The 13,336-nt window shown below is 33.8% G+C and overlaps 1 protein-coding gene across 2 annotated transcripts; it reads left to right on the top strand.

Moving 5' to 3' along the window:
* Window positions 1-3,415: 3,415 nt before the first annotated feature.
* LOC132046432 (alpha-mannosidase) lies at window positions 3,416-13,120 on the top strand. 2 transcript variants are annotated; one of them, XM_059437058.1, is made up of 29 exons: window positions 3,416-4,040; window positions 4,123-4,206; window positions 4,419-4,507; window positions 4,599-4,773; window positions 5,634-5,753; window positions 5,839-5,922; window positions 6,014-6,085; window positions 6,193-6,306; window positions 6,578-6,678; window positions 6,762-6,855; window positions 7,439-7,606; window positions 7,720-7,806; window positions 8,090-8,155; window positions 8,275-8,331; window positions 8,906-9,125; window positions 9,277-9,410; window positions 9,568-9,627; window positions 9,724-9,783; window positions 9,948-10,022; window positions 10,151-10,198; window positions 10,280-10,399; window positions 10,686-10,751; window positions 11,235-11,347; window positions 11,452-11,536; window positions 11,679-11,789; window positions 11,922-12,017; window positions 12,103-12,150; window positions 12,447-12,515; window positions 12,694-13,120. In XM_059437058.1, the coding sequence occupies exons 1-29, from the start codon at window positions 3,831-3,833 to the stop codon at window positions 12,880-12,882; spliced, it is 3,015 nt and encodes a 1,004-aa protein (XP_059293041.1). In that variant the 5' UTR covers window positions 3,416-3,830; the 3' UTR covers window positions 12,883-13,120. The 2 variants fall into 2 exon arrangements, with proteins under 2 accessions (XP_059293041.1, XP_059293042.1); XM_059437059.1 differs by having other exon boundaries at window positions 3,418-4,040; window positions 9,951-10,022.
* The last annotated feature ends 216 nt before the right edge of the window (window positions 13,121-13,336 follow it).

Genomic DNA, 13,336 nt, shown 5'->3' with positions numbered 1-13,336 from the left:
AAATTATATAGTAAAACCTAAATTTTTTATGTATAAAATATTTTAAAATTTGAATATATGTAATGTCCTTTTCCATGAGTTACCTTTTGACTTTTTTATTCCCCTATCAATTTCCATTAAAGTACTTCAGTATAAGAATAGGGTTCAAACCCATATTGTTTTTTCAGAGGTGTTGAATTTTGGTAGGTGCGCATATTCGTTTAATCATTCATTTCTAGAATTTGAGGATGTCCTTGTGTATACTCAATTGAAAAGGCACTAACTGCAGAATAGCTACCAAAGGATAGACCAAGGAATACGTTGACTCAGTCTTTCCACGAGTGTCAATATCAATGGGTTGTAATGGGGACCCTGTTCATAAATGGGCCAATATAATGGACATTGAATATTTGGTACGACATACTATTTAACCGGGGCGGATTTAGCCAATGGGTTTGTGGGATCCCATCTTGAGTTTATTATAGGAACCCATAAACATCAAAACTTGGATCCACTTTTGCGTACTAACATCATAGGAGAACGATGAGCATATATTGCTTAACTCAAAATGATTGTTGAATAATGGGAGAAATTCATCACTTGCTGGTTGTTTTGTAGTTCGATTTTATCCGCATGTATAAAATGTTAAAAGGAGAAAGCAAACATCATTTTCACTTAACAGCTACTAAATTCTTTGTTCATTTATATCAAATTTGGACGTCTCTCAGCACGTCTTTATCTTGTCATCAATAATTGCGCTATAATCGGTTGGAGCTATTTAAACTGAATTATGTGCTTAATATCGATGTTGAACCTTTTGGCGTTATGGGACTCGATTATGATTTATGACTCAAAAGTCATGAGGTAATGGACGAAATAATCCAACCCCTTAAAGACGTTTGAATATCAGGATTATAATCGAAAACGATTTTATAATCATGGTGAGATTGATCCAAAATGATGTAGGTTTTTTGGATATCCGCGAAACTTGATCCAAAACGAATAATATCACATTTAAAAATATTTTTGGGTAAGGTATAAATTAATTATAGGTTAATTTATACTTTCTACCAACAGTAATACTCAATCTGCATGCAACCTACTATACCTCAAAAAGCTATAAGTACTATACAAAAGGTGGCGCCCACGACTTTAAAACAATGATATAAAGTAGGGGTCTGTGTCACTATGACAAAAATATTTTGTTAGCCTGTCGCCTCATGGTCCAGTTGTGCATGTTGATAAATCATGAATGGTTTCATTGCAGTAAGAAAATAGATGTTCTGGCTAATTCACCCTTAAAAAAAATAAAGATCACAAGATACAAGAAAATAACAATTGTCCCTTACCCTCAACCTATGTGGGATGCTATAACACCTCCCGAGCGCCTAGGACTAGGCATCTAAAGTGTGGACAATAATAATATCTCAAGGGTGGACAAGATAACATGGAGCCCAACAAAGAAATATGATTTTGAGACTAAATTAATCACAAAACTAGCTGATGATGAGATACAAATTTGACCAAGATCATATGAGAAGACAACAAGCCCATTCTCCCTTTTCCAGTATTGGTTGTAACTGTAACTAATTGATTCTTGTTTGCTTTTCCATTTTGAGCAATGCCATTACTGGTTTTCCTCTTTAGAATGACCCAAGTGTGGTAGCTTTTTCAATATTCTCTCAAGCTCTTTAGCTTTTTCCTCAAAAGTCATACTACTATAATATTAGACGTTTCATGGCATATGTGATATGACTTGGGTCTGCTGAATTCTCTACCGTATTGTTGGTTATGAAATAGAAAAAGTATAATTTATGACAGCTCTACTTAACGGTAATTTAACATTTTGGTTTCCTTTGCTCACAACTGTAACAAGATTGGGGTTTCCTTCATTCCAATTTTCTTTAAAAAAATAAAGAAAGAACATATATATTTTTATTTAAAGCCCATTTTCTCTTTTCCAGTATTGGTTTAACTGTAATAATCTATTCTTGTTCTCAATTCTTTTTCCATTTAATATAGCAATCCATTCAATCTCTCTTTTTGCATACAACTGATTTTTTTCTAGTTAGAATGACCCAAATTGAATAAGTTCTTAACAACTACAACAAAAATATTCTTATGAAATAAGCAACAACTTTAGCTTTTTCAAAAATCAACTTGATAAGTTGATATAATGATATCGAAGTTTTTTCTTCAATATAATGATTGCATTTTTTTGAAGAAGACGCCAAAAAGTAAATCTTGATCTTCGTAAGTATTTTGCGTGGAATGTTTAGGTGTTTAGAGAACGGAGAATTTTCAATAATAATTAGAGTACAAGAATGATGAAAGGAAGAAGAAAATAGGTAAATATAAACAATATAATACTTACCCAAATAAATAAGGATACTACAAATATAAAATTACCAAGAATAGTGATCCCATTCCCCCCAATTATGCTCAACGTAACTACTTCCATAAAAGGGAAGAAGTTACCATTTCTCTCCCAAAAAAAACCCCAATGCGGACCCCCCTCCCCCCCCCCCCCCCAAAAAAAAAAAAAAACCAAATAATAAAAGGAAGAAATAACTATTGTACTTCTTCCCAATATATCTCCAAACTTCCAATTTAACGCACACTTTTTTTTAAATTAATAAATATATACATATAGGATGTTAAAAAAAAGTGGGGCCCCCAAAAAGGCGGGGCCCTAGGCCATTGCCTTACTTGCCTACCCTTTCAGCCGGCCCTATTTGCTCATTGGTTTCTTGCTTTCATAACATGATATATCGTTACTCTATAGTGTTGTTGAATTATTAATGTTTGATTAAATCCATATTTAGTAAACAATTTATAAATTATTCTGTTGTGTATATATAAGTTATATCCATGAAAATGTATTCACACATAATAGGGTTTGTTAAGACAACTAATATGAGGATCAACACTATTAAAGACGAGAAAATAACATTTGAAATGACATAGATGCATGTGTCAAGGTTGAGGGAATGACTGTTCAAATAGCCATAGGGAATGACTGTTCAAATGCACCTTTTATTTCTGTATAAGAATCTCGTCTATATAATTGTACCATTCAATGGAACTTTTCAAATTTCTATCTTTTCAGATTAATTAAGAAAGTTGATGTATTAATTTTTGAAAGATAAAATTATATACCTCCGCATGAATCTGGTCTATATTATTAAACCATTGAATGTATCTTTCTAAATTCTTTATCTTTTGAGATTAACTAAGAAATCAATGCATCAATTTAATACAATATAATCAGCATGAATCTGGTCTATATTATTGAACCATTGAGTGTATCTTTGTAAATTCTATATCTTTTGAGATTATCTAAGAAATCATTGCATCAATTTAATGTAATACAATATGAAGAAACAATTTTAAAAAGGTTCTTGTTTTGAGTTTTGACAGAGTGGTTTTCTCCATTCTTGATTAATTTACTTTACGTGCTATACAGACCATGTTGTCCCTAGTGTTGATCTCCTTCGCTAGCCCATAAAATTCATACCTATTTATTCACGCTACCAATAGTATTTAGTACTCAACCTTTTCGTCTCTGTTTTTCTTTTTTTATTGGAATTAGACAAGAATCAAACAGGAATGATTATTGATAAAACATCCATATTACTTGCACGTGAAATCCAATATATCCCAAAAATCCAAATGTATTAGCAGGACGGCTGGTACATGCCGTGGGAAAAACCAATGCAGTTTTGTCAGATATTACTTGACTTCTTCATGTTGACTATTCTTTGAGAAATTTTAAGTCTTCTTTCTATATAGTTATAAAAAAATAAACTGGTTTATCATAATTTTAAGAGAAACAATATTTTTGATTCACAATGGGAACTTCAGTTACTATAGCTTCATTTCTTCTGTTCATTTTGTATATTCTTTGTGCTGATGGTGTAAATGGGTACCTAAAGTACAATACTGGAGGTGGTATTGTTGAAGGCAAATTGAATGTTCATTTGGTTGCTCATTCACATGATGATGTTGGCTGGTTAAAGACCATTGATCAGTACTATGTTGGATCAAATAATAGCATTCAGGTCATACATCTTATGTAGAAACTGGAAATTATGTTTAATTGTTTATGTGTAGCTGCTAATAAAAATGATTGATGTATTGCAGGGTGCCTGTGTTGAAAATGTGCTGGACTCTGTTGTTATGTCATTACGACGTGACCCGAATAGGAAGTTTGTCTTTGCTGAAATGGTAAAGCTGTTTTATTTTCATTTCTTGATTGATATCAGATGTCTCACTAGAAGAAACAATTGTGTTGTGTTAATTTTTTCGTGCATAAACAACTTTTTTTCTTTTTTCTTTTTTGTGCATAAGCAACTTGTTTGGTATTGCGGCACATTTGTTGTAATCAACAAAAGATTCACAATTTTTTATTAGGTATTTTTCTGTTAATCCTACTGTAGGCATTTTTCCATCGGTGGTGGATAAGGCAAAGTCCAGACATTCAAGGAGAAGTGAGAAATCTTGTGGCTTCTGGTCAGCTGGAATTCGTGTATGTTAATTGTTAACTCACTTGCAAGGAACTTTTAATTTTTTTACTCTTCTTGGGTGATTTTTGATTGAAAAAACGAATTCTGGAACAGAAATGGTGGTTGGTGTATGCACGATGAAGCGACTTGCCATTACATAGATATGATTGATCAGACAACACTAGGCCATCAATTGATAAAGGATGAATTCAATATCACTCCTCGTGCAGGATGGCAGATCGATCCATTTGGACACTCTGCTGTGCAAGCTTATCTTCTTGGGGCTGAGGTATTTAAGAGAGAGCGTTAATATGATGTAGTTTAGAGTTTAAGTTCTATAACGATATTTACAAAATTAGTCACTTATAAGGTAGTTAATGTAAATCTGTATTATAATAATTACGCCATCTGGTCCAAAATATTTGATGTTTTAACTTCTAAAAGTTGGTCCAAAATAATTGATGTTTTACAAAACCAAGAAAGTTTTTAATTCTTTATTATAAATTTTTCCTTGACACATTCCTAATCCCTATGGTAATTATGTCAACCTAAAAAGAAAAGAAAACCATAATTAAGGGTATTTTAATCAAAACCCCAAGTTATAGTGCTCCATCCGCCTCTGCAATTAGATCACTTATAAGGTAATTAATGTAAATCTGTATTATAATATTACTCCATCTGGTCCAAAATATTTGATGTTTTCGCCTCTAAAAGGTGGTCCAAAATAATCGATGTTTCACAAAACCAAGAAGGTATTTAATTCTTTTTTACTTATTTGGCCTTGACACATTCGTAATCCCCACGATAAATATGTCACAACCAAAAAAGAAAAGAAAATAATTACTAAGGGTATTTTTGTCAAAACCCCTCTTAAAATTTAGGAGTAAGTGAATTTCTTAATTCATGTGCCAAGCCCAAAACATCAAACTTGATACAAATGGTAAGGAAATTGCTGTCACATGTTAAACTAACTAACAGAGTGTCTCCTCCCCCATTTCCCCTTCCCTATGTAATGAAACAATTTTTTTTTTTAAAAAAAAAACTAATGACTTTTATATTGTCGGTGTATATAACTTAAATTCTTACTGAAATGTCTTGAAGTTTATTGATCCTTCTTTAACTTCTCATTCTCCCTGATAACTTTCACAGGTAGGATTTGATTCTGTTCATTTTGCGCGAATTGACTATCAAGACAGAGCAAAACGTACGGAGGATAAAGCTCTTGAGGTTATATGGCGTGGTTCAAGAACATTTGGTTCTTCCTCCCAGGTTCATGGAGCATTCTTAAGCTTTGTTCATTTATCTTATATCATTGCTCACTTGTGGTTAACACCATTTTATCGGTGCTTTGCAGATATTTACCAATGCATTTCCTGTAAATTATGGTCCACCAAATGGTTTCCATTTTGAAGTGAATGATGATTTTGTTCCAGTCCAGGTTATATCAGAAAGCAAAAATAGGTCTCTCTATGGTTTATTTTAGTATCAAGGGAGAACTAATTTCATATATTTGGGTAAATGAATTGCAGGACGATCCTCTTATCTTTGACTTCAATGTTGATATACGGGTTAATGACTTTATCAATGCTGCAATCACTCAAGTACACTCTGAAATTGCATTTCCTTTCAGTTGTTCATAATTATTAATTCAGGAAATAGATATACATGTACATGCAATCAATGAAAAGCTGGATGCTGTGATATGCAGGCAAATGTAACACGTACCAATCACATTATGTGGACCATGGGAAATGACTTCAAATACCAATATGCTGAATCGTGGTTCAAAGAAATGGATAAATTAATTCACTATGTCAACAAGGTATTATAATCAGGCTCTCCAGAAAACTTAGATATTAAATTCCTTGACAAAAATCTATGAACATGTTCTTCAACTGTATGAGTGGTTACTTCAATATGTCTTCTCCTAAGTTATATTTCAAAAGGATCTAATAACTTTATTCCGAAAGAGGAAATTTTTAATAAAACAGATATGAGTCTCTACTTATAAGAGATGCTGATGTTTTTACAGTTAAATATTTGCAAAATCATAGAGACTCACTTGCTTTCATTCCTTTTTTTTTTTTTGACAGGATGGTCGAGTTAATGCATTGTACTCTACTCCGTCAATTTATGTAGATGCAAAACATGCAACAAATGAATCTTGGCCTCTAAAAACTGATGATTACTTTCCGTGAGCACTTGCTTGATATTATATACCTTCTGGTTTATCTTGAATATTTGTTGAGTTCATCTAACACGTCTAACTAATTTCAGATATGCTGATAGCGAAAATGCTTATTGGACTGGTTTCTTTACCAGTCGACCAGCTTTAAAGCGATATGTTCGTATGCTAAGTGGATATTATCTGGTGAGTCCACTTAATTTATTACTTCTGGTTCCATGATTCCATATTACAACATCAACGTCAAAAGGAACCTGACTGTAGTAAAGAAATTGTGAAACTATGATCTCCAAGTTGCTTATCTAGTTCTTGTGCTAATATTCACTAGTCTCTGTGAGAAGCTTAATAAGATATCCTTATTGTTGGAATGTATGACCATCCGATCTAATAGTTTAAGCTGTTAGAGAGATCACACTTTGAATTACTTAATTATATTATGTTTCAACACACACTGTAATTGGTGCATAGTTCTTAATCTTGCTAACATTGGAGTCTCTGTAGTCGTTACTTCACTTAATCTAGGATGAGTTCATGCGAAATAACAAACTGATCTGAACCAAAATAGGCTGCAGAGGGGGATGCATTACGGGCTAAACGGGTTCAACTAAACACAAAATTTGTACACGAGACATAGATATCTATGTGGAGATTACTAAAAATTCCTCAAATATTAAAATTTGAATCCATATTTGCAAAAGTATAATGGGTTCAATAGTGAGAATATAGGTTGAATACATCAAATTTAACCCTTAGGATTTTCCTTTGACAGGCTGCTCGCCAGCTTGAATTCTTAACTGGGAGGAAATCAAATGGCTTCAACACATTTAGCTTGGGAGATGCTCTAGGAATTACACAACACCATGATGCTGTGACTGGTACTGCTAAACAACATACAACTGATGACTATGCAAAACGCTTGGCTATTGGAGCTTCTGAAGTGGGCTCCTATTCTCAATTTGAAATTCAACTCTTTTGCCTGAACTTTATTTTTCATGCTATTGTTTAGGATGATTTTATATTTATAGTACTTTTCATATTCCTGATTTTCAGTCAGAAGCTGTCGTGAATTCTGCTCTATCATGCCTGGTTAATTCAACATCAGGTCCATGTTCTACCACTTCATCATCATTCAATCAGGTGCATTTTTTATTACTTGTGTCTCCCTTCAATTTTTTTTTAGCTTAAAAAACTACTAGTAATTGTTACTAAGTTTGTTAAAATTTGCAGAACATTCACACGTAGATAAATATTGAGTTTCAAAAGTTTCTGTTTGAATAGTTTTTCCTTTCTCAAATGACATGTTTGTTCTAAGTGGATATGCTGTGCCTTAATATCCCTAGATGAAATGAGCTTCAAAGGAAGTTGGAAACTACGAGTTAACTGACATGTCCTTTTCCGTTTTCTTTCATGTCGTGAACAGTGTCAACTGCTGAATATAAGTTATTGTCCACCAACTGAAGAAGATATTACTGAGGGGAAGAATTTGGTATTTTTTCCTTCTTCTTATCAACCGGCTTCACACCTTATGAGTGCGCCAAGGAAAAAAAAAAAATCCTTATGAGTGTGCTGGCAACAATGTTTTTACACCAATACTCCCACTTTCAGGTCGTTGTGGCATACAATCCTCTTGGATGGAATCGAACTGATATCATCAAGATCCCGGTGAATGAATAATCCTTTCTATTTTTCTTTCCTTTGCTCATTTTATGACTACTAGGACCTGAATATTATGAATATGGCTTTTTTTAATAAAATAGCTGGTGAGCAACTTAATGCTGTGGATATTCTTGATATACTGCAGTATGATGACCCTATATCCAAGCATCCTTTATAAGGTCTCCTATTCCATATATTTGTATTGCATTTTCCTTTCTACTATCCTAAACGATGTCCATTTCAAGTAATCAAATATTCCTGACTTTTAGTTTTATCAGTATGTTTGCTGGTAATTTTCAAATCACTGTGGCTGCTGAATAACCAGTTGAAACTCACTAAACATTCTAATTAGTGAAGGAAGAATTACATATTGAGAAGTTATCTTGTTGGATCTCTGTGTAATTAGATGCAATTCAAGTCCAAGCTAATAATTAGAGCTGTCCACAACACTAGCTAATTTCAGTTTAAATGTCAGTCCTATAATTCGGACAAATTATATAATGTTCCTCTACTCCTTTTTCTTTCTCTTATGTGGCTTATTCATTTCTTGATGGGTATCCAATTGTATTTGCTTTAACAGGTCAACAGTGCTAATCTTATTGTAAAAGATTCCATGGGAAATCTGGTCGAGGCACAATTTATAGAGTTGGATAATATTACCAGCAACTTGAGAAAGTTTTATGTTGAGGCATATCTAGGAATATCACCCAAACAAGCTCCCAAATCTTGGCTCTTCTTTCGAGTGTCTGTGCCACCTCTTGGCTGGAATACTTATTTTATATCTAAAGCATCGCAGAACGGTAACATGAAATGTTCTTTCTCCATGTCTTTTTTCATCACTAATGTGCTGTATCGATGACTCAAAGATCAGAAGGCATTGCCTGTTTTCAAAAAGTAAAATGATCACAACTTCATCTTCCATCTGCTTCAGTGTCTGCTGAAATTATACAGGGAGCTCCACTGGCTATTTTACAAAGATGAACGTTCGGCTGAACGAGACTGTTGAAATTGGACCAGGGAACTTGAAGGCGTCCTTTTCCTCAAATACCGGTCAACTTAAACATCTATATAATTCTAAAACAGGGGTAAGTTCTTAGTTATGTCAGAATCTCAACATGGCAACATATTGAATGCATTATGTTGGTGTTACGATCTTACTGAGGGAAACAGATAGCAGTCCGTCAAGTGGTAGTCTACATATATATACATAAATTCTAAAGGATATTATTTTACTATTATTAGGTTGATGTACCTGTACAACAAAGCTATCTTTGGTATGGATCAAGTGTCACCGTTGATCAGGTACTTGATGATGTTCTTCTAGGTATAATTATACGTTACAGCGCATTAATAAGGGGACACAGTAAGTTTTGATGTTAATTGTATTACCCATTGCAGGATTCTGGTGCCTACATTTTCAGACCTGATGGATCACCGCCAGTCATAGTTGCAAAATCAGTGAGTTACATTTTCTCCGTTTGATTCCTGTTATTCAACAACTAAAAATTATTAGAGCAATTGTGCTTCTACATCTCTCCCTCAATAAATCAATAGTTTTGATTAGCATCCCTTACACGCTATCTAGTTTTCTTCATACTGGAAACTAATTTCCTCTTTGTTAGCAGGTTCCAATAAAGGTTATGCGTGGACCCCTGGTCGATGAAATTCACCAGAAATTCAACTCATGGATATCTCAGGTGTGATGCATGGTTCCTTGACTAACTCACTCTTACTCAGCACCAAAACATTTGGATCTTTTCCCATTTATTGTTTTATAAACTGTATGCATCGGGTTCTATTATGTCTCAACATGTCAATGTTTCAGGTAATTAGGATTTACAAAGACAAAGAACACGTTGAACTCGAATTCACTGTAAGTCAACTCTGCCCAGTGTCATTTCACATTGAAGGGTAGTCTAGAAACTGTATATCTGACATACCTCTTCTATTGAAGATTGGTCCCATACCGACAGAAGATAGTGTTGGAAAGGAGGTCATTACCAAAATGACAGCAAATATGGCCACTGATAAAGTGTTGTACACTGACTCTAATGGGAGGGACTTTCTAAAAAGAGTAAGTTTAACATTACAGTCCTCTTTGATTATCATATATGCAGTGATTATACACATCTTGAAATAAATTTTCCAGTGTTTTATTCCCATTTATTCAATCTGAAATAGAATTCCTTGATGTTGGCATTCTAGTTGCCATGCTTTGCTATCTGTTCTATTGCCTCAATATGCGTGTTGCATGTATGAACATTTATTTATTTTGGCAATTTATGAACTAGGAAAACGGTCATCAGGATTTTTCTGTTTGCTTTAGAGCTAATTTGCGCGATGATTTGTTTGCTTATCAGGTTAGAGATCACAGAGCTGATTGGGACCTCCAAGTTACTCAACCTGTTGCAGGGAACTATTATCCAGTAAAGTCCCAACACAGACTTTCTTGAATTGAAATTGCAATTTTGTGATCGAACTCGGTGAAGTCTTATATGAAATTTTGTTGATTATTAATTGCGATGGACTTAGTTTAATTCAATGTGACTAACATAGTGTTGAGATTGACAATGATGCATTGGGATGTAGTCCACAGTAACGGTTTGAAATCATCTGTTGCTTCTATATTTTCTCTTTTGTTCTTTTGGTTGAGAATTGAAAAGGCATCATCTTAATTGGAACATATAACCAGAATGTGCTTAAATAATGTTGGAGTTAACATATATTTCTTTACTGTGAAAACAAAGCCTAAGTTTGCTCTCAATTAATTTGTGTATTTTCTTTGTATATAAATTGTGTGCGCCAAAAGTTTTCTACATGTGAATGAAATGGTCTAATCAGTTGCATTTTCCTTCAGAATCCAATACATTAGTCTTCTCAGAAGTTGTTTAACTATTTTCATTTGTCAGGTGAATCTTGGAATGTACATAACAGATAACAAATCAGAATTGTCTGTTTTGGTGGATCGTGCAACAGGAGGAGCCAGCATTAAAGATGGAGAAATAGAACTCATGCTGCATAGGTTCAATAGCATTTGAAGTTTTTTCGTTTTAATATGTTCATAAAGATATTTTGCTTAATATGATAATTGGCCTTACAAAGGTAATCGATTTTATTTTTAACCAGGCGCTTGATCTATGATGATAGTAGAGGAGTGGGTGAAGCCCTTGATGAGACTGTTTGTGTGGGGGATACATGTGAGGGACTCACGGTATGTTTCGTATGGCATTCCAAAGAAGTCATAGGCCTCTATAGCTTCTAATTAGGGAAATGTCCTTAAGAAATATAAAATGTAGCAACCTCTGACTTGAATGCTTCTTTTAAACTTCTCTGTTCTCATATCACTTGGTCAGGTTCGAGGGAACTACTATCTAGGGATTCATAAAAATGGCGATGGTTCAAAATGGCGCAGAACAACTGGCCAAGAAATTTATTCACCTCTTGTTTTAGCTTTTGGACATGAGGTAATTTCAACTCATTAAGAAGAGGAAAAAATACTGTAGGCCCTTTCCACATTATTATATTCCTTGAATTTAAATGATCAATGTAACAATATTACTGCTTGATATTGGGAAATTGTATACTTGATCTTGCAGAATCAGGAAGAATGGAAAGCTTCTCATTTAACCAAAGCCACCACCATGAATCCCAATTATAATTTACCTCCTAATGTTGCACTGATTACTCTCCAGGTTATTGTACAGATCATGCAGTGATTAGAATGATCCCTTTACTTCAATGAATTAATGTAGTCACTTCTGGTTTTTCTATCTCTAGGAATTGGATAATGGTGGTGTACTTCTCCGTTTGGCTCATCTATATGAGGTAAAAATAAACTAAGCTGTTCTTGGATAGAAATGAGCATACAAATTGCGGATGAATTGGAAGTTGATGAAAGTCCTATCTCATTTCCTTGTTTCAGCTGTACTTTCACAATAGAACAGCAACCCTACTTTTAATTTTTTTTTTTAACTGCTTGTGTTTAGTTGAATTCTGAAGCAGAAAATGTAAAATTAAGAGAGTGACACGTGACAACATTATAGGTTGGACCTACGCTTGTGCCTTGTTAACTGATATCACTACTAACCCTTGTGCTTTTTATGTGTTGTGGATGTGGATAGGCTGGTGAAGATGTTGATTATTCGACGATTACCAAGGTTCAACTGAAGGAGATGTTTGCTGGAAAAAGGGTATGTCTGCGTTTTCTACTTATTAAATATGCTCTTGTAAGCTGATTTCCATTATATTAGATAATTCCTAACCTCGACAGTCTCAGCTCATCTTGTTACAAAGTAGGAAATGATTCTTCTTTCTCTTATACTTTTTGCACATAAAGTTTCTAAGAACACATCTTTGCGCTGTATTCAGATAAAGGCAATCAAGGAAACAAGCTTATCTGCGAATCAAGGCAAGAATGAGATGAAGAAGATGAGTTGGAATATAGAACATGACAGTGGTAGTGAGTCTGCACCAATAAGAGGAGGTCCAGTAGACATGTCTAGCCTTGTAGTCGAGCTTGGTCCCATGGAGATACGGACTTTTGTTGTTAAATTTTGAAAAGAAAATTACTCTTTTCTACCCAAGAAGTTAAAGAGAACTGGTTCATGGAGCCAATAATAGTTCTTTTCAGTCGATTTCTTCATAAATTTGATGTCTGCTAAAAAAAGCAAATCTGTATTCTGGAAAATAATTGGAGGAAAACATTTTCCTCTGCTATAGAAGGTGATCAAATGGATCATATGCAAAACTTTGATATCCTCTTTATCAATTCTATATTGTTCTCTTCTGCCTGCTATTTATAACTTTATTTTCCAATAAGTAATACCCCATTCTTTGCTAAAAAGATAGTAATAAGTATTACTTCCTCCGTTCACTTTTATTTGTCCACTATGAACTTTGCACACCCTTAATAAATGAAGTTCATAATTTACCATGAGATTCATATTAATTGGTGCATATTTTTAGTGGATAATAAATGAAGTTCATAATTTACCATGACATTCATATTAAT

Source organism: Lycium ferocissimum, chromosome 2 (genome assembly GCF_029784015.1).
Source record: "Lycium ferocissimum isolate CSIRO_LF1 chromosome 2, AGI_CSIRO_Lferr_CH_V1, whole genome shotgun sequence".
In the NCBI taxonomy this organism is placed as follows: domain Eukaryota; kingdom Viridiplantae; phylum Streptophyta; class Magnoliopsida; order Solanales; family Solanaceae; genus Lycium; species Lycium ferocissimum.
This window is presented reverse-complemented; position numbering and strand designations above follow the sequence as displayed.

Excerpts from the sequence above, each read along its gene's own strand:
- LOC132046432 (XM_059437058.1), top strand. The coding sequence starts at position 3,831 with ATGGGAACTTCAGTTACTATAGCTTCATTTCTTCTGTTCATTTTGTAT. Across the intron at positions 11,348-11,451 it reads ATAGAACTCATGCTGCATAG|GCGCTTGATCTATGATGATA; the intron begins GTTCAATAGCAT and ends ATTTTTAACCAG. Across the intron at positions 11,537-11,678 it reads ATACATGTGAGGGACTCACG|GTTCGAGGGAACTACTATCT; the intron begins GTATGTTTCGTA and ends TCACTTGGTCAG.